Genomic DNA, 21,807 nt, shown 5'->3' on the forward strand with positions numbered 1-21,807 from the left:
GAAGATCCTAGCACAAGGAAAATCCTAGAGGGCGGATCATCCTAGCGCCATATGTTTTCTGTACCGCTCAGTTTAAATGCAAAAAGTTGTACTTGGCCTCAGCACTACGATCTTCCTGGAGATAGGAAGATCCTAGCACCATGCATGTAAACTTCTTTCGCTCGGAAGATCCTAGTACTACGTACAAAAAGAACAAACATGACGGCAGCCGGGCGTTAAGCTGCTCACGGCCGACAGTTATTCTTCTTTTCCTTCTCCACTTGGTAACCACTTCGGCCGAAACTTCTGCATGTAAAGCAAACGAAAAGTTTTTCCGCTCATGTCGGATCCTCATAGTGCTAGGATCTTCCTCTCTCCATGTAAACAGCCCCTTATAAGTTACTGGCTCAATATCCTCAGCGTAATGTTATATTCCAACGAGTGTACTTTAGCCAAGTACGCTACATTTATACAACAGCAATACAATTTTAATTAATTACACACATGTAAATGTCAGTTATAGTATAGGGGAGATTTAGATTTCTAAGCAGACCACAAAGTAAAGTTTTTAATCAAGCAAGTTGTGTATTCAGACGCTTGTGTCGCTTGGAAGAAAGAACGAAGACGTGGCGTTTTTAACCAGTTTTAAAAACCCGAAACAACCAATTTCATATCTTTGTACTTATTTAAAATTAAATAACGAACTTTTGACTTCTAGTTAGAAGTTTGGCTAGACTCTATCGTGAAACAAAAACAAAACTCAAACCGTTTTTCTTTTGTCTTTTTTTTTTCTTTTTACCTATTCATTACTCGCACTCAGTACTCCCTGCGTGGCCAATGGAACGGAATGGAAAGGAATTTCGGTCTAACTCAATGTTAGGCAAAGTCTCGTTTTCGATATTTTAAAGCTTATTTAGTGCACAGTTCTGCTCTGCCACAACTCCAGCCGGGAACGCCTGACGGAAAAGTGTAAAAAAATTTCTGAGCAGGAAGCAAAAATAATTTAATTAGGAAAATTGTCAATGGCAAGGGAAATAACACGTTGTAAATCCTAAGGAAAAATACTTTTTTGAGGCATTTAGAACAACCAACTGTTAGAATAGGAGACAGCTCAAGTTTGTTACCTTTCTCGTCTTCACATCTTTTTACCAGAAAACTAAATATAATGCTTCTTCTGAAATATGGTGCAAATACGTCTACACAAAACTGACGATAAACTGTCGATTCATCTAGCTGAGTTTTCAGTGCACCGCAGTCACGTGACCGATGACGTGAGAATCATGAATGACAAGGAATCTAATGGGATACAACGTTCTTGAATCGAATTTGGTTGCCTTGTGCCTCCAACTGGCGAAGATATGGCCCTCCAAAGTCACTAGTACCCATACTCCCTTATCTTTACAGTTATGCTTAGCCCCCTTAATTTTTCAGACGTAAACCACCGAATTTTAAGTGACCCTTATCAACAGCCTTGCAACTACGCTCTTTATTTTCCAGTTGATGACATCCTATTCACACAGTGAATGGAAACGCTTACTTAGGTGTAGTAATGTGACTTATGACGTCATCATCCTAAGTTTGACATGACAGATGTTTGATGGCATGTATTGTTTCCACATGGAGTCGCATCCTCTTGCACTTCAAATTTACAATCAAAAATAACATTGTTTTTTGCATTCAAATTTGTTTAGGCGAAGACTCTTATTATAATTGTATATTACTTTGGTAATCGTCCTAAATAGACCTGAATTACAGTAATGAGTGGTTTTCTCGCATTATTGGAAGATTTGAAAGCCAATCGTCAGGTTTTTGTTGTTGTCGTTTATAAAAGGCTATGGGGATGTTTTAGAAGATTACTGCTCTGGTCATCAAGCTTTAATTTCTAATTTCAACACATTTACCTTAAAGCCCTAAGGGATGTAATAAGCAAGTATATACATGTACGGACCGTTAACTCTCACATTGCCCCGTTGCACGCTTGGTATTTGGACCGTAAGAAAGGTTGACGGTCCGACAGGAAACGAACGGACCGTTAATTGCTAATATCGGTCAGGTCCGTATGAAAGGATTCATGACGGTCCGTACCAAATTACGGACTGTCAATCGTAAACGACGGTCCATATCAGTGCGGCCGGATTGGACATGGGTGATCATCACCAACGTCGAAGTCCTAGAGCAGGCAGAGGTTTCCAGCATCGAAGCCATGATTTTAAAGTACCAGCTGGTCATGTTTCCAGAATGGAAGACCATCGCCTTCCAAAGATCGTCTTGTTCGTGGAACTGGCCACCGTGAGAGAGGGGCTCCAAAGAAGCGATTCAAGGACAACCTGAAGAAGTCGCTCACTACCTGCAACATCGACCACAAGCAGTGGTCTGACCTTGCTGCTGACCGTGTGGCCTGGCGCCACACAATCCACCAAGCTGCTGCCCAGTTCGAAGCGGACAGAAGAAGTTCACTCAAAGACAAGAGACAGAGGAGGAAGGCCCACGCCGCCTCCACCACCACACCAGACATTACTTTTCCCTGCAGACACTGCTAACGGCCCTGTCTCTCCCGCATCGGTCTGGTCAGCCACGAGCGTGCCTGCAGTCGACAACAACGTGGACAAACTTCATAAATCTTCGTTCGCGAAGCAAAGCCATGATGATGACTTGTACGGACCGTTAACTCTCACATTGCCCCGTTGCACGCTTGGTATTTGGACCGTAAGAAAGGTTGACGGTCCGACAGGAAACGAAGGGACCGTTAATTGCTAATATCGGTCAGGTCCGTATGAAAGGATTCATGACGGTCCGTACCAAATTACGGACCGTCAATCGTGAACGACGGTCCATATCAGTGCGGCCGGATTGGACATGGGTGATCTGGGGAGGGAATTACGGTCTTTTTGCCAACGAGTCGTTTCGCAAACGGTCAGTTCGCAAACGTCTGGAAGTCAGTTTGCAAACGCCTAAAAATCAGTTTGCTAATGATGGCAACGATAACTTAATCCCATAAATTCGAAGAGTGTGAGAGTGTGTGACTTTTTTCTATCTTCAGCTAAGCTTAAAGCTTAAACATTAATTGATCCACTTTCAATCAAGTCCTTCTACATATCACTGACAGTAAATTTAAGCGTCGAAGACCCCGATAGCTCACCCTGGCTATCTCGATGATTGATTAATGCCAATTTGCGTCCTCTTTCTTGTCATGAAAGCCAGTCGGCGAATGGCTTTGGCCAATCACCTGGTTCATTCATCAAAAACAAATAAAACCATCATGCTCTAATTTATTTGACAATTCAAAACCGTTTATTTCATTCAATGACAAAATTACTGTCTATTGACTGGACACCAAGACCGAGATTAAAACCTGGACAGATTGCAGAGTCTGCAGGCCTGCACTTCTTTTGTTACTGATCATCAAGTGCTACTAAGTTGAAGTCTTGCGGATTAGTGATTCCCGCATGTAATGCAGTTTATCTGATCTGCAGCTGGCATTTGCGACACACACACATTATGAGTTCTTTGATGGGACCTTCATCGTAACCTGTGAGAATTAGTAGAAAAAAAGGGCAGGCATCAATTGAACCATCCATTAAATTTTAGTTGTGAGTGTAATATGAATAAAAATATTTTGCAGACATATTTATTTATAAACATGGACGATCATTTCTACCTCAGGGTATTTCATTGAACAAAATCAAACAGCATGTGTTAATAACACAATCAATTAATTTTTATCAAGTACATTACCTCCTCTCATAAGGGTTTGCACAATTTTTTGCATTTCCATGTCTCATATGGTGTATGCCATGAAGGCTATAAATACATTTAATATCAGCAAAAAAATCCCCTCGGGGGTTACTACCAAACTCACAATCAGATGATATCACTTACTGTTTTCACTTCCAAGTAGGGTAACAAGCCATATTCACCCCTGTAATAAATAATTGTCTGATCATTAGGAATGAAAAAAATAACAGCTCCTAGGCCTGAATATAACATGCATTTATGTACAAGTTAATGAGATTGACAGTTAAACCACACACATGAATAATATTAGCAATAACGGAGGATTGCAGGAGTAAAGAGACAAAATGAGGTCTGTCACAGCTTTGGTAATGAAAATGTGATCAGATAAAACTCTTGAAGAGTGACAATAGTCACAAGATGCTTTAAACAAGAAGGCGAAGAGAGAGAGAGAGAGAGAGAGAGAGAGAGAGAGAGAGAGAGAGAGAGAGAGAGAGAGAGAGAGAGAGAGAGAGAGAGAGAGAGAGAGAGAGAGAGAGAGAGAGAGAGAGAGAGAGAGAGAGAGAGAGAGAGAGAGAGAGAGAGAGAGAGAGAGAGAGAGAGAGAGAGAGAGAGAGAGAGAGAGAGAGAGAGAGAGAGAGAGAGAGAGAGAGAGAGAGAGAGAGAGAGAGAGAGAGAGAGAGAGAGAGAGAGAGAGAGAGAGAGAGAGAGAGAGAGAGAGAGAGAGAGAGAGAGAGTTTCAACTTGATCTGACTAAGGGTAGTCTTCTTTGCAACCATTATTAGGGCCATCGTGCAATGCTCCTACCCAGTGGGGAGGAGCATTACATGACAACCCCAATAATGGCTATGAAGGAGACTAACCTAAGGGTGCCTTGATCAATATTTATTACAATTCTGCCTCATTTTGGCTTTGTTAAAATTTTAGCCCAAGATTATGTTCGTTGGTAAATATAAAAAAAGTAAGTATTCTAAAAAGCAAATTAAGAATAGTTTTATTTTAACATAAATTACCATTCTCTGCCTTGCCCAGACATTTTGAAGCCTCCAAAGGGTGCTTGGGGGGCCCCTGACTCATAACAGTTGACCCTAAAAAAAAAGAAAGTCCATCTCAATGTACATTGTATATGTTATAACAAGTTACAGTTTCTCAGAATAAGTCATTAGTTGAAAGCCACACAACCCCAGGACAGGGAGGAAAAGGAAGTTCAGATCAATCAATGTTTCGGAATTTGAAAACTTTGAAAATGGGGGAAGGGAGGTGGTCCTAATTAGCCCTAGCCACCCCCCAACCCTTACCTGGTGGTACATCAAAAACCAAATCTGAAATACACCACAAATTAGCTGCCTAATAAATCCATGAATGCCGACTGTGTGCCTGGAATCTGTAAGTCCTAAAGTGCAACCATTCAAATGAAAGTAACTTTTATGAAGCGGTACTACCCTGCAGTACTCCAAAGTAGTTCTATCTTTCAAGTCCTGGACTATTTCGTGTGCTGTTGATTTATTTTAATTTGAGAGTTTGGCAATTTTGACACAATTGAGTGACTTCTCTTTGGACTTCAGGGTTTTTAAAAATGTTTCTTACCGAATTGCCCCAGCCTGTAAACTGTGAGAAATGGCCGTCAATTTGTCTACATCCTTGGTAAACAATCCTGCTGCCAGTCCATAAGAAGTGTTATTTGCCCTTTCAATAACCTCATTTATATCACTGAACTTAATTATTTGCTGCACTGGGCCAAATATCTACAGAGAAAGAAACATTCAAGAAGTATTCAAGGGGATCGAGCCATGCACAAATTTATGCATTACGACTGGCAGTGCCTACTTTATAATCAATAACATGAAAACTCTAAATACCCCGACTCAAGCAATGGTTGTTGAACTTTTCATTGCCATTGAATTAATGTTAGTGGCAGAAGCTTGAGTAAACTAAAAGATTTCCCTCAATGGATAAAAAAACTTAAGACATCCAATAATAAGTATTGCACTGTCACTGCTGCACTGTGATCCATTTTGTCATTACTTAACTTTTTCAAGGATTGTTAGTTGTGACAACAGTATTATGATCCTTATAATATTTAAAATGCTAACCCTGCAGTTGGCTTTGAGTCCAGAATTTTCATGTTCTAAAAGGTGCAACGATGACCTGCAATGGCATATTATCCCATCGAAGCTTAAGGGGAGTAGCAATTGATACAGACTCCTAGTTGCTTCAAGCTAAAGAAACCATGGTTATATAAGCACGGCCCATGTGGGCCAGTTGTTTGTAGCGCTGAGAGCATAACCGACTCAAATGACTTTTCAGATCAATTTTTGTTGTTTTAGCTTAGATTCAACAGAGTTTTTGTATGTGGCCTTGAATTTCTTCAGGAAACGTTGCTCAAATGTTTTATCAGCTACTTTAAATGTGCTTCGTTTGCAATAAAAACCTATGATTATGTTCACAATGCATTTTTACCTTTATTTTATACAGGATTCACATTAAGTGTACAAAAAATAAAGAAAAATGGGGAGGAAGCCCAAAGAAACCGTGAGGCTTATGAAGCATGTGGTTCCTCCACCAATGTTACATTACAAAGATTAATAGAATGGCAGTGGTGAGATAGGTAATAATAAAAGTAATTTAATTAAACGGGGGAATGGGGGAAGGTAGAAATTAACTACAAGTTTTTCTTCAACTTGTTTTTAAAATAACATAACAAGGGAATTCTTCTGAGCATCTAATAAAAGTTGCATGTACCATGGGGGATCGATCCTTCATGGCGGCAGTGCCACGGCTTTGGAACAGTCTTCCCATAAACGTTAGATCTGCTTGCACCACAAGTGATTTTAAACAGAAACTTAAGAAATTTTTATTCAGAAAGGCATTTTGTTAGTACAATTAGTTTATTAGCCTTTTAGCTTTATAAAGTTTTCTGTGAATTACCTTTCTTTTAGCCATTGTAAATATTGCCATCTTTAGCCAATTGTTAATATTGTAGTTTTCGTCTTTTTATTCCATACATGTAGTAATTTTAATGTTAATGGGTTCTTATTATTGTATTTTTCCTTTTGGATTTTATTGTAATGTCTGTAATGTGCATTTGATTTTTTTTATAGAAAATGCACAAATATTAATATTAAATATTATTATTATTATTTTTATTATTATTAAAAGTTGAAACACTTATTGAATTTTAAATGTCTGGGCTGAGCGAATTAAAAAACAAACGACCATGGTACTGGAACAAAAGACTGATTCTTGATTAATACATTAAATAATATAATATTTATAATATATAGGCCCAGTGCAGTAGATAAATCAAATTCTGTCGCATAAATGAGGATGTTGAGATAGCACATTACAGCTAATAATATAACCACCTTGTAATATTCATTTGAATTAAATAAATTGACTTGACTTGAAAATTATTGACTTGATTATCATTGTCCTTACTGTTACCAGCAAATATATCATTGTTAGTAAGCTTTTCTTACCAAACAGTCCCAGCCTGTAAACTGTGAGAAATGGTTGTTGCTTTGTCAATGTCCTTGGTGAACACTGAGGCCGCCAGTCCATAAGTTGTATTATTTGCCCTCTCAATGACCTCATCGACATCACTAAACCTAATTATCTGTTGTACTGGGCCAAATATCTATCACACAGGAAGAGAAAAAAGAACTGCACTTATTAGGACACTAGCTCTGCATGAAAATCTTTAAACATAAAAACCACCCACTGCACCTCAAATTTTCACTACAAAACCGGTGTTAGATAAGAAGGCTGAATCTTGGTCAAGTTTCAGTCGTTATTCGCTTTCTCCAAACAAGACTTTTATTTTGTTTGTCCCGGTGTATTTCACTGCTGTTCAGGTGTTTTGAGTATTTATGATTACATGACGTAGTGCAAGAGGTAAAATTTACATAAATGTATGCTCCTGCTTCGCAAGTCTTCTATTGTAAATTGTACGTTTTGCACGACAGCCCGGTTAGCTCATTAACCAGGCTGTGATTTTCAGCCTGGACGGAAAGTTTCTTCATGTAATTGCAAACTCTTTTCTAACAGGGTTAATGAAATGGTCCCTTATAACCAGGCTGAAATTATAACCATATAATCAGGCCCTAGGAGCCTCTAAGGGTTTTTCTCATAATTATTGAGTTCCTTCACTGGTTTTTCTTCCTTCCCAAAATCAATATTCCCTAATTCCAATAATTTTTGAAAGGATTCAGGATCATCTTCCAGGGTCTATGGTGCTCACTAAACAATATAGACTAGTACTTGAATATCCCATTGCCACAAATTATATGTTACCTAAATTCCCACGGTCAGCCCCCTGCTGACCTCGTACATGTAGCTTAGGATCAGTTAGTTAGAGCACTGGTGATCAATCTAATCCTGAGGTTGTGGGTTCAAGTCACACTGAGGTCAAAGATTTTTCTGCCTGGGATTTTTTGACCTCAACAAACTGAATTTCCTTTAGTGGGGTAGCAAACTCAGGGACCTATAAGGACAGTACAGTCGAACCTCTCCTTACGGACACCTCTCTATTACAGACAGTTCCCTATGTCCGGACAAAATTCTTACACATTTAAAAAAAAAAAAAACGTCTATAATACGGACCCTCTCTACTACAGACAACGGACACTAAATCTCAGCCCCAGAAAGAAAATGTACATGTAAACTTAACCTCTTTATTATGGACACTCCAGTGATCAGGTGATGATAGTTAGTGTTCGCAGTTATACAAACATCAACGCTCTATTTACTGAAGGTAAGCATTACAAGAGAAAATACTGTTACAGTAGTAATAGCGGATTCAATTAAGTGTATATGTTGTAGGTCAAAATGAATCCAGGTCAAAATGATTTCAAACTAGGTTGATTTGTATTTTCCTTTGTTTAAGGATTTTGTATTTACATCTGGGACAAAGGAAAATACAAATCAACCTAGTTTCAAATCATTTTAACCTAGGATTCATTTTAACCTACAACATATACATGTATAAAACTGGCATTAAAAGAAGTTTTCCAGAAATAAACTGCAATATATACAATGTACATGTCCTTTTTTAAGTTCAGCATTGCATTGTACATGTGGTTTGTTTCATTCCCCCGTACGACAGTGCCTCGATATACTGTATATTAATAAATTCAGATGCATGTGTGTGCCTGTTTTTAGTTACTTGACACTTAAATACTGTCAATAGAAGATTAAAAGTGACATCATCATAGTGACCTATAGAAAATGGACACCTCTCTAATACGGATACTTTGCTCTGTCCCTTCGGTGTCCGTATTAGAGAAGTTCAACCGTAGTCCTCACCTCAGCACTCAAAAAATAATTTCATTCCATTTCTATAATTCCATTTCTAAATAGCTTTTCTTTCTTTTTTTTATTAACTTATTATAATAATTATTGTTATAGTTCATTACTTTTATTGACAAATTGTTTATAGTTTTTATAGTACATTTGTATAATATATTGTAAATAGTTTTTCTTAGTATATCCACATTGTTCTTACTTTTTATAGTATATCTGCATTGTGAGTAGTGTATTTAGTGCTCAGGGCTCCTATTGATAGCAGGGTGCTTTTAAGCTCCTGAAGGGACTACCCTGATGAGCTTTATAACTAAATAAAGGTGTCTGTCTGTCTGTTATTACAATGTACATGGATGCAATGGGGGTGCATACACTTTGTAGTACTAGTAACACGTATGTTATATATATTTGTTGATGGTCTGATTTGCCATATTTTAGTACTTTAAGTTATCAATTAAATATTGATGATGTCAGCTATTAATTATCTCCATTAGGTGCAGTGGATATTAAGTAGCTCACCCATCATGTACCAGGCGTCCCTGCAGGTTTAAGCCTCAGATGGGGAGTTTTTGCTTATTAATATTTGGTCAAAATACTAACGATAGGTAGCAAATGTCAACAGTCAATCATCTAATTTAACAGCCAGCTGGACAGTTAAGACCTTATTTAAAAGCAATTCAAGACCAGTAAATAATTCTGCCCTAAGGCCTTGTGCTAGTCATTAAGAAATTTTAATAACGTTACAACAGTCCTAAAGGCTTATGATCTCGTGTCAATAGTAAACTAAGTAACAGAAGTCTCCTTGTAGCTCAAATTGTCTGCAGAACCCTTTTGCATCAAAACTATTAAATTTTATTCAGGTTGTCAATTACCTCTTCTTTGGCAATCCTCATGTCATCTTTGACTTCTGAGAAAACAGTTGGTTGAATGAAATATCCCTTGTCTCCATGCCGACCACCACCGCACTCCAACTTTGCTCCTTCCTTCTTTCCACTTTCTATCAAATCCAAGATTTTGGTAAATTGTTCCTCATCAATCTAAAACACAAACTAGTTACTGATGAGGCAAAATAAAAGTGGCCTTAAAATCTCAGTGGTGAAAGCTCAATTTTTTTCTCTAGTCATCTTTAGGCAAACTAATTTGCAGAGAAAAGCACAGGCACCAGTGAGACATAAAATTCTGTTGTCCAATTTCAAAATCTGTTTTACCTTTTTAAGTCAAGAGTATAAACCGAATGGCCATACTGAAAGATTTGATCCATAAATCCATTTAGCAAAAAATTGATTATTGGGATGCACATGCTATCCTCATTGTCTTCAAAAAAAGTCTTAAGAAGCAACCTGCAATCATCAGCCAGGGAAATTTGTTGTGAAGTGGGTGTGTCTTTTCAACTTTTAAGTCTGTGTACAAGAAAATTTCAAGAAGAAACAACCATCTACTTCACTGTCAAAACACAAGTCAACATATTGACAACCCTCAAGAACTTAATATCAGTATATGTTGCCTAGTTGATTTCACACCTGTGGTCCTTGCTCTATCACATCATCAAACGGATCCCCAACAGTACGTTTCTGAGCTCTTAGCACACTCTTTCTGACAAACTCATCATAAATGGTGTCCTGTACAAATGTGCGACTGCCTGCACTACAGCACTGTCCTTGGTTAAAGAACAGAGCAATATGGGAGTACTCCACGGCATAGTCCAGATCACTGTCGGCAAACACTATGTTTGGGCTCTTTCCTCCAAGTTCCAGTGTCACACGCTTAAGATTTGAGTTAGCAGCTGCTCTTTGAATTAATTTGCCAACCTAAAGATGGATGCCAAACTTTAAATTCAGAAATAAATTTGCATTAAAGGTTGGTGCGCACAAGGAAACTGGCACATGGATGCACTACAGTTAGCAGTTCCCGCAACAAAGTTCTGAGAACATTAGTCCTTTCTTGTGAGCAACTCACTTCCAAAAATTCTTTAAATCAATTATTACAATCCCACAATTTTCTATGTCATCATTGAGATTGTATGCCTCAGTTAAAAGGCAATTGTATTGATTTCTAAATAAATACATTATGCTAATGGAGAGTGCAATCGATGTGAGCCATTTGAAATCAATTTTCATTGTCATATGCAAACAAAACTAATTTTCATAGGAAAAGCTTTGCACTTAATTGCCTTACTTTCATAGTGAGGTTCGAAGCATTTACTTTTTGTATTGATTTGAGGTATGACTAAACCTGTCACATCTCCCAAGAAAAATTATGATTACTTTATAAATTCAGCTTACCTCAGTTGATCCAGTGAATGACACTTTGTTGACATCCATGTGCTCAGAAATCGCGGCTCCTGCTGTGGGTCCATAACCAGAAATGATGTTCACTACACCAGGAGGAAACCCAGCCTACAATGTACATGAGAATAAAAAACACATTTTTGCTTGTAACCTTTCAGAGAAAACATGAAGGAATTACCCTTCTTGGCTGCTCAGGAACAAACCCTGATCATGGGGGAGGGGGAGCGGGAGGGGGAGAGGCAGGGGGAAGGAAAGGAGGAGGGGGAAGGTCCCCTCTTTATCAAAAGTAGGGGTATAGAATGGTCCTTGAAAAATAATGGGTCTCGGCAAATTTTTGGCGGGTCTCGAAAATCTCGGCGTCTCAAACTGTAGTCTCGGAATCTCGAGCTCGTAAAAAACAAAATGGGTCTCGGAATCTCGCATTTGAAATTTGAATCTCGGAGTCTCGCAAACCAAGCGAAAATTAAGTCTGAATTAACCGCCCTAAACTGACAACAAACAATAATCTTGAAAAACGGCTCAACATCGCAATCGCTTCTGCAGCTTCTGTGAAACATGTAAGCTTGGATAACAACTGCTCGTAAATTGCCGTACTATGCTTTTCGGCAGTGTTAGTAAAAAACACATTTTGCATGGCGACATCTCGGGCTCGGATTTAGAAAAAGTAGTTAAGTCTCGGTCTCGGATTTTAAATAAAGGTCTCGGCGTCTTGGCGGGTCTCGGATTTTACCATTCTATACCCCTAAAAGTGACACCCAAATGAAAATTTAAGAAGATGCCCAAATTATGATATCTTTATTTGGAGATACTGATTGCAGAAATGATATGTACAGCTTGTTCCAAAGAGTCCCTTAAATTAAACAACCCTTTGTTTGAGAAGTCCTGAATTCTTATGTTAGTAACGATTTCTTTTTCAGACTTGAAAAGATAGGTAACCCTGCCAGTTAAGGTGGCCGAACACAGTTTTCTAGTATCCAGGTGTTAGTAGACATTATTTGAAAACTACATACTTCTGAGTACCCGAAATTAGCATAGTGCAAGATTAACTAAGAAGGAATAAATTTTGATACTTCTCGTTGAGCAAGGTGCCGTTGCCATGGCAATGCAGCAAGCTATTAATTGTCCACAAATAATGGTTTTCCTTAATTTTTAGAAAATGCACTCATTAGATTTTTTCCATTTTTTGTATCCAGAAAAACTCACAAAATACTGACAGAGTGACGAGCTGCTTTCATGTAATTTTAACAGAGAGATCTCCTGTAAATGTTGGTTTTGCACTTTAATGTTTTTTGAAGATACCCTCTGCTAGATTTTGTTTTTGGTTTGTAGGCAAGTTACGCTTTTAGAAAACTACTGTTTTGTCAAATTTCACGAAATTCTAACGAGCGGTTCCTTAGAAAACAGTTCATTTCCATTAAAACAACCAGTCACAATTTTTTGCTCAAAATTATGCGCATGCGTGGCTTTTAATTAGGTTTTCTCAGCAAAGATGACAAGCGTACAAAAAGGCTTAGCTCACTGTGAACTCACTTTTTTTGTTAGGCGATAAATGAAGAAGGATTTACAAACAAGAAACTGTGTTATTTTAAGAGCAAAACTTACCTTTGTGATTTATTTGGTATAAAATCGAGGGATCGATAGTATTTGCTTACCACAACCCTAGCGCGTGCTTAATAGCATCACTAACAGAATCTGTAAAGCACGCGCAAACTGTGTTCGGCCACCTTAAAGATTCGCCCACATATGTAAATTACCTGCCTGACAAATGAAACCAACCACCTTAAATAGCATTAGATAAAATCAGTACACAGTACTACTAACAGAAAAGTAGTGCTCAACATAACTTTCAATTCATGGCCACTGACACTTTTATGATTAGGGGAAATTAAGAAATGGTCTTTCAAAACACATGCATCTAACAAACTTCTAGTTGAAATTCATGTCTCACGGTCTCAAATCTCAGTCTCAGAAAACAGTCTCTGCAGAGTCTATTTCTTTGGCAAGATAAGAAAAAAAGTAAGAGACTCGCAGGAAAATTGCTAGCAATTCTCATCATCTAAAAAATCTCAAATTTACCATTTGCATCCCTATGATTTCATCCACAGAGTCAAGGGTTAAAACCTCTTCCTTGTGCGATACAATAAACAGCACCACAAGACAATACTGCTAAAGAGCTGTCACATTTAGGAATTCTTCCACAGACTGAAAAGTTAGGAAAACTTGCATGAACACAATACAATTTAGCGTTGGGAATCAACGGGTTTAATGTTGAAGTCAACGTAGTTATTTTGCACTAGCTTACACTAAATGAATTTAACCAGGATTAACAAATCTCATACCTCTTACCTCTTTGATCAGAGATCCAAGGTAAAGAGCTGTCAGTGGAGTTTGCTCTGCTGGTTTAAGTATAACAACATTACCACAAGCCAGTGCCGGAGCAAGCTTCAAACCAGCCATGTTGAGAGGGAAATTCCAGGGTGTGATGGCTCCCACCACACCCACTGGCTCATGTCTGGTGTACACAAAGTAAGGACCATCTGAAGAAAGACAAGAAAAAGAAAGTAATTTTATAAATTGGCTGCCATGGTAACATGAAAGTTAATGAACACTAACCAACCAAATGAAATTTTCCCAGATAAATTTCTGAAAAAAGGTATAAGATTTCATGACATTTGCTCAACAAATATTAAAAAAAGTTATCCAGGTTTAAAGTTGCCATGGACAGAATTCCCCTTAGATAGGGTTAAGCATTCAGTCTAGGATAGCAAATCTGACACAGGGCAGAGATGGGATGGGATGGGATTAACCAATTTTTGTCAGAACAAAAATTCCTAAACCCCATCCCATCCCATAAGGATGAGGCAATTATGACATCATAAAATGCATGTCGTACACTAACCTGCCGATATGGTCTTTCCTGTAATCTTATCTGCCCAGCCAGCATAATATCTGAAGCATTTCACAGTTAAATCCATATCATCTACAGAATCAGCAAATAATTTACCACTATCCAATGTCTCCAAGGACTGAAAAGCAGAATTATATTAATAATTATTTTACACCTGTAGTAAATATGTTTTTCTGTCTTGAGCTGTTATTGAGCTAAATTGGAGAAGCCACAATCTTGGAAAAAACTGTTGTAATTAATAATAACAAACTTTTGGTTTATTCAATAAAGAAACTGAAAAGTTGTCAAATACTTGTGAAATGTTCATGGCTAGTCTGACGCGGTGTTTCGTCTCGGCCAAGGGACTTTTCAGATAAATTTCAACTCGTGTACATGCGGTTGAGAATCCTTCTGTGATGGAGGACCTGCAGACTTCTAACATCTTCAATTTGCGAACAGGACTTTGGGCATGATGTTCAACAAGTTTGCCTATAAATTCTGAAGGCCTCTGAACAGTCTCTTGGCCAAGACGAAATGCCGCGTCAGACTAGCCACCACAATTTCACAAGTACATGTATTTTGTTTCAAGTCGAGTTAGAAGGGGAATCCCAAAACAGTTCAAAACAAGTCCTGGTTGAATATCTTTAATCTCCGAGTATATGAAGGGAGAGTCTAACGTTACATGAGGAATGCCTATCTAATTTTATACGAGATTGGCAGTTCTTGAGTACTTATTATGACTATTGTAACATCCTTTCTTTTTTGAGAAAACAACTGAACTATTGGGGAAATCATATCTTGCTCACTCTAAAGAAAAACGGAATAAAAACATTCATGTCCATTAATATATTGTTCGAACAAGCGTATGAAATGTTCCGAGAGCAATGTCCTTAGGTACACACGTAGTCTCGTAAATATGCTGGCTTGTGTCTTTCCCGTATTGGCCTGCTCGTAGGCTCGATGGGTACTTTGTCGCTGTTTGACGCTGCTTGCTTCGCCGTTGTTGTCTTGGGTTGGAGAGTCCCTGTAAGGCTTGTCGGGGAAGCATTTGCACTCATTTCGTTCTTTGCGTGAATGGACTCTGTGTGCTGTTCCGTCGGTACTAAATCCTCTGGAATTATCACTGGCGCTGGTTCATTAGAACTCCTGAGGTGGACCCGGTTTTGCCGATATGAACCTCCATCAGGTGTCTCGACTTGATAGGATCTCTGATCAAGCTTTTGAGAGACCACCGCTTTTCGCCACACTTTTTGCCCGAGTCGGAGTGGTTTCATTCTTACCACTTGACCCTCGTTGAGGGGTGGTAGGTCTTTTGCTGACCTGTTGTAGTACCGCTTTTGATCTTCTTGACGCTTGAGAAGCTTTTCTCGTTCCTCCTTTGGGGGTTCAGCTCGTGGCTGGAGCAGGGAGCTGCTTGTTGGTAACAGCGTTTTGGTTCTGCGATTCATGAGACGCTGCGCCGGGCTGGCGTTGATCCCTTGTGTTGGCGTATTACGGTAATTCAAAAGCGCTATATACGGATCTGTACCTGCGTCTAGGGCCTTGCGCATCAACCGTTTGGCTGTTTTTACGGCGGATTCTGCTTTACCGTTGGCTTTACTGTTGCCTGGACTGCACAGGAGGTGCTCGAATTCCCATTCTTCTGCAAACTGTGCAAATTTCTCACTTGCGTATTGAGGGCCGTTGTCAGAGACCACCTGATCGGGGCAACCGTACCTGGCGAAATGACTTTTAAGTTTCAGGATTACAGTGCCAGATCTCGTGTCCTGAAGTCGGTCAACTTCAATGAAGTTACTATAGTAGTCGACGGTGACGAGGTAGTCTTTGCCATCGAGTTCGAACAAGTCAGTTCCTACTTTTTCCCATGGGCGGGAAGGTACTTCATGAGGGATCAAGGTTTCCTTCTGTGGACTGGTCTCATATTGTCGGCACGTTTCGCAGGATTCTATCAGTTGCTTTATTTCACTGGACATCCCGGGCCAGAAGATACACACTCTCGAGCTCTTCTCAGGCTTGATTCCACTCCCATGTGTGATGCATGGACCTTCCGTTTCATGTCTTGTCGCAGACTTCTGGGGATCACGACCCTTTCTCCTCGAAACACAAGTCCGTCTTGCACTGTAAGCTCGTCACGCACGCTAAAGTATGGGGAGACTTTAGGCGGTAGGTCACTTTTCTGCTCCGGCCATCCTTGAAGTACTACTTGTCTGAGAGCCTGTAGTGCTTCATCTTTGTCCGTTTCGTGCTTGATCTGCTGGAGTCTTTGTTCAGGAATTGGCAGGAACTTAGCCATGTTGATGTGATCGAACCCTTGATCCTGTTGTTCCTGCTGGTGGTTTAGGTATGCTCTCGACAGCATATCTGCTATGTACATTTGGCTTCCACGCTCATAAGATACTTCTACGTCGTACTTTTGCAGTCTCATCATCATCCCTTGTAGTCTACGTGGAGCACTCGAGAGGGGTTTCTTCATGATCGCTTCCAAGGGCTTGTGATCACTGTGGACTTTGACGTGTCGTCCAAACGTGTACTGGTTGTACTTCTCTAGGGAGAACACGATCGCCAGCATCTCTTTCTCGATCTGCGCGTATCGTTCCTCAGTGTCGGTAAGTGCACGACTTGCATAAGCAATTGGTTTGCCGAGTTGCATTAGGGCAGCCCCAAGGCCTCTCTGGCTAGCATCACACTGTATTTCTAATGGGCTCCTTGGGTCGTAGTAGCTCAATACAGGCGCTTCGGAGACAAGTGCCTTGACTTCGTTATATGCGTTGTCCTGTGTTTCCGACCACTCCCACTTAGTGTCTTTCCTTGTGAGCTTTCGAATTGGTTCCATGACTTCTGCTAATCGAGGGAGAAATCTGGAGAGGTAGTTGACGAAGCCATTTAGTCGCTGCACGCCTTCCACGTCTTCTGGCTTTGGCATGTTCTGAATAGCTTCAACCTTCTCTGGATCTATCTTAAGGCCTTGGTTCGTAAGTACGTGCCCCATGAACGGAACTTCGTTCCGTCTCAGACAGAGCTTATCTTTATTGAGGGCAATTCCGCGTTCTCGGCATCTCTGTAACAGTGCCTCGAGGTTGCGATCGTGGTCGGCATTCGCTTCTTCTTCCGTGCTGCCTTTGCCGTAGATCAAGATGTCGTCCACGATGTCTAGGACGCCGTCTAACCCTTCAAGAGCCTGATTCACTCGCTTCTGGAAGATTTCGCTTGATACCGATAATCCAAATGGGAGTCTACACCAACGGTACCGTCCGAAGGGGGTAGCAAACGTCGTCAGGCGACTAGACTCTTCATCAAGGACGCAATGCCAGAATCCAGAGCGGAGGTCCACTGTAGAGAAGACCTTAGCTTGAGCAATGTCTGGCAAGATCTCATCCAGTACTGGTAGATGATACGTCTCTCTCCTTAAGGCTTTGTTCAGCGGTCTCGGGTCAATACAGATTCTTAATGCCCCTGATTTCTTGGTTGCGATGGCCAGGCTGCTCACCCAGCGTGTCGGCTCCTCCACAGGCTGTAGGATTCCTTGATTCACATAGTTGTCTAGCTCTGATTGCAATTTATCTTTAAGAGCTGTGGGGATTCTTCGCACCGGGGTCATCACGGGCTGTACTTCTGGAATAGTTTCTAGGTGAACTTTTCCGGGTAGGGTTCCAAGTGGGCGCTCAAATACGTCTTTGTATCGCTCATATAGCTGTTCGCCAGTTTGCAAGTGCTTCACTTCTGGTTGGTTTGTTTTCAGCGGTGGCTGAGCTTTGACAAAATTCTCTTCATGGACTGTTAAGATTTGCATCTGTTGAGCCGATCGCGCACCAATTAAGGGTGTTAGGTCGCTCGTCACCACCACGAATTCAACAGAGTACTTTTTGCGTGTTTTTGGGTTGCGTAGGACCACTCTAGTCGTTCCCAGTGGCTTGACCTCGGTCCCATTCCACATCCGGAGAGTTTTGCTCGTCTTCTCAATCTTTTGGTTTCGTACATACTTTTCGGGAAGAATGTTAATTGATGCTCCACAATCAACCTGAAACCTAATCTTGTCCTCGTTGACCCACATCTCGGCATAGATCTCTTTATCGTATCCGGTGTGAGACTCAACTGCATTAACGCTCTTGACTTCGGTAGATTCGATGAAGATACCAGCTAAAAATTCAATATCACTCTCGTCGGATGTTTGGGATTCCGAGACTCCGTGAATGTTGCGGTCTGTCCGCTTGCAAACCGTCTTGAAGTGATTTCGAGATCCGCATTTTAGGCAGAGCTTGCCCCACGCTGGACACTTTGTCCTTTCTGCTGCGTGTTGTCCGCCACAATAGTTGCACGGGTGCTGGAGAGATTTATGTTGTCGAGTTTGAGCATTCCTAGGATTCCAATCATTCTTTTGTTTTCTTGGCATTTTACGCTTAGCATTTTCATTGACAACTCTAGAGACAAGTTGGCTTTGTGCAGAACCAGACATGGCTTTTAGATGTTGCGCTGTCGCTTCAGAACTACGGCACATATCGATACATTGATTAAGAGTTAACTTTCTAGCTTGGAGCCGCTTCTTCCTAACGCTTTGATCATTGATGCCTAGCACGATTCTGTCTCTGATAAGAGTGTCTTTCATGCAATCACAAAACCCACACGTTTTGGCCAAGGTTCGAAGCTCTGTTACGTAAGCTTCAATAGATTCACCTTCCCCTTGCTTTCGACTATTAAAGACGTAGCGTTCATACGTTTCGTTTACTTCTCCTAGAGTGAAGTGATCGAATTTCTGGAAAATAGACTCCATGTTTTGTCGCTCAGTTTCGTCAGCGAAAGGTAATCCATTGTAAATTCTTAGCGCGTCTTGCCCAATGCAGTGCAGGAATAGGGCGACTCTAAATTCTTCTGTACGCGAGTCAAGGCTAGTAATTACAGTGTAGTTGTTCCATACCTGTTTGTAAGTCTTCCAATTTTCAGCTATGTTACCTTGAGTTATGTCAAGCTTTCCTGGAGGGGCTATTCCATGTAGTTGTTCAATCGAGGGTGTAGGCACGCCAGGTGTGCCTGTTTCTACTTGTTGCGACGTCTCCGAGGACCCTGAGGTTTCGCTGCCGGTTGGCATGGTTAGATTGCAGTTTCTTGGTTAGTATCCCACCGCTGCCACCATGTTTCAAGTCGAGTTAGAAGGGGAATCCCAAAACAGTTCAAAACAAGTCCTGGTTGAATATCTTTAATCTCCGAGTATATGAAGGGAGAGTCTAACGTTACATGAGGAATGCCTATCTAATTTTATACGAGATTGGCAGTTCTTGAGTACTTATTATGACTATTGTAACATATTTGACAAACTTTTTGTTGCTCTACAAATTCCACCGCTGCAGTAATACATCAATAACTCGGCCCATCATTAATTAATGCAAAAACAGAAAGAAATTTTAAAATTATTCATGGTCACTTACAGCCAGCAAGTCCAAGTCTCTCTCAATGAGATCCGCCAGTTTGTACAGCAGTCGACCTCTCTGTGAAGCATCCATTGTCCTCCAAGGACTCCCCAGTTTAAAAGCTGCAGAAGCTGCCTGGACAGCCTTGTCTACATCAGCCTGGAACAGCAAAACATTTAATACTAACTGAATTTAATGGGAAGAAGTAATATTGCTGTCTTTGCTGCATGTGTGATGTCAACAGCTGGTCATGTTGGATGACCACATAGTTCTAAACAGTCCCCAAACATTTTGGAAGTTATATTTAGAAACCATATGTAGGACTGATACCATTAATAAAATAGAGGCAAGCCACAGATCAGATCTAAGGTATTCATTAACTATTTATTCAAAGCATCAAACAGAAACTTAACACACACATTTCTCTGAACAAAACCACACGGTTCTGTTGGTTCCGCTGGGCTGATGAGTTCAAACACGGAAAAAGAAGCTGTCCAATCAATAGAGCAGCTCACGTGCAATTTACATGTAGATGCATAAGGTCCTGGCCAAACTAGACATGTTAAATTACCACGATTGTATAATGGTTATAATCTAGGCAAAGCCTGGTTTGCATCATTACCAAAAACACTCAACACCACATAGTTTCATCAAAACAAGTACTCACTTTGTCCCCCTCTGCCACATCACATATCTTTTCCTCAGTTACTGGATTAATGGTGGGAAATGTCTTGCCGCTAACGGAGTCCACAAATTCATTGTTGATGAAGAGCTGTTATTATAAGTAAAAAAAAATTAATGAGGCTCAACAAAATTTTAAAAATTTGAACTCTATCGACCCAATGCCCTGTACATTGTCCTTAAGGGAAAAGTAAGAATGTGTAGTTCCAGGAAATATCCATACTCCCCCCACAGAAGGTTTTTTGTTTTGCACCCCCCTCCCCCCCGGGAAATTCCAGTTTAGCTTCATACTTTGCTTCAAAGATTTTGAGTTTTAAGACCCCCCCCCCCCCCTTCCCCCTAGAAATTTTCTGGTGACCTTTCATGGGGTGGGTATGCATATTTTCTGGAACTGCACAATAAGCCATTTACATACATGTATAATGCTACAAAAAAACCTTTTTGTACATACTCTGTGCAAAATAAGCATGAAAGGTCAGATTTGCTGTAACTTAATGAGGCAGACCAGTATTTTAATGAGGCCTTGTTAATTTTCACCAATTTAAAGAGCTGCGTCAAACATGATCTTGCAAGCACACAAGGCCACAATAAAACAAAGATAAGGATGAACCTATGTGGTTTAGAGGCTGCACTAAATAGGCAGAAAGCACCTACATCTAGGAATATTTCAATCGTAATATCTCGCAGGCAATTTTCAGAGTTGTTGTAAATTAAAGTTGTTGTGCGACATCAAGTTCGGTTAACAGTATATAAACTTGTAGTTATCGACTAATTATTTCATCAGTCCATGTTTACCTAATCCTTGCTTCGCCAGAGCAGTCCGGTCCAATTCAGTTATAATCCCTTCCATATTTTTCTGGGTTTTCCACATGCCCAACCTTGCTCGTTCCAAGAGTTTCTTTGACCAAAAATTTATGTACCCATGGACCACCATAAAAATTTCAATTTTGAATGGAATTTACCTCTTCAAAATGGCCAATTTTCTTTTTGAAAATGGCATAGTTGAGTCTAAAACTTAAACAATATGGCTGCCACAATAGTGGACAAAAACATCCCTTCTAGGAGAGAGCAGAATTTAATCCAGGTTTAATGAAAAAATCAAAATGATGATTTGACATCACACAGGTAGGGATAAGGGGGTCCCCTCCCTTGTGATATACCCGCCAATAATAGTAATTTTGATTGGGCCGTTTTTGTTGAAGACAATCAGAACAATAGATCCCTTCTAGGAGAGAGCAGAGTTTAATGAATAAATTGAAAGGGTGCCTGGAAAAAAACCTTAAGTGACTTCTGATAAATTGCTAGATTCTCTTTCCAAATTTTCTTGTTTTTGCTTGTTAAATAAAAGGAGAATTTGACCTGACATCAAGTCACTTAGGGCCTTCTTCCATGCACCCCTTCAATTAATGTACAGATTTGAAGCTACCATGAAGGGAAAAAAAAAGATACCGAGCCCAATTTTAGACATGGTCTGCCCTCAGGGCATCCTGCGTAATAACTATTTTCGCAAACAAAGGAACTATTCTGGCAAGCGTGT

The 21,807-nt window shown here is 40.1% G+C and overlaps 1 protein-coding gene across 2 annotated transcripts in view; it reads right to left on the minus strand.

Annotated features, from left to right (window-relative positions):
- Window positions 1–21,807, minus strand: part of LOC146456155 (aldehyde dehydrogenase 1A1-like) — a 65,152-nt gene that overhangs the window by 41,921 nt on the left and 1,424 nt on the right. Inside the window, exons 2-12 of one of the 2 annotated variants that reach the window (XM_085093407.1) lie at window positions 20,257–20,361; window positions 19,608–19,748; window positions 14,200–14,326; window positions 13,647–13,837; window positions 11,295–11,408; window positions 10,533–10,820; window positions 9,885–10,049; window positions 7,191–7,348; window positions 4,725–4,799; window positions 3,859–3,898; window positions 3,405–3,508 (exon numbers count right to left, since the gene is read on the minus strand). In XM_085093407.1, the coding sequence (XP_084949533.1) occupies window positions 3,476–3,508; window positions 3,859–3,898; window positions 4,725–4,799; window positions 7,191–7,348; window positions 9,885–10,049; window positions 10,533–10,820; window positions 11,295–11,408; window positions 13,647–13,837; window positions 14,200–14,326; window positions 19,608–19,748; window positions 20,257–20,361 (1,437 nt within the window). In that variant the 3' untranslated portion in view covers window positions 3,405–3,475. Of the gene's footprint in view, window positions 1–3,404; window positions 3,509–3,858; window positions 3,899–4,724; window positions 4,800–7,190; window positions 7,349–9,884; window positions 10,050–10,532; window positions 10,821–11,294; window positions 11,409–13,646; window positions 13,838–14,199; window positions 14,327–19,607; window positions 19,749–20,256; window positions 20,362–21,807 lie in introns of those variants that run through there. The other variant, XM_085093406.1, reaches the window with a different exon arrangement.

This window comes from Pavona decussata, unplaced genomic scaffold, assembly GCF_977016875.1.
Source record: "Pavona decussata unplaced genomic scaffold, jaPavDecu1.1 SCAFFOLD_260, whole genome shotgun sequence".
Lineage (NCBI taxonomy): Eukaryota > Metazoa > Cnidaria > Anthozoa > Scleractinia > Agariciidae > Pavona > Pavona decussata.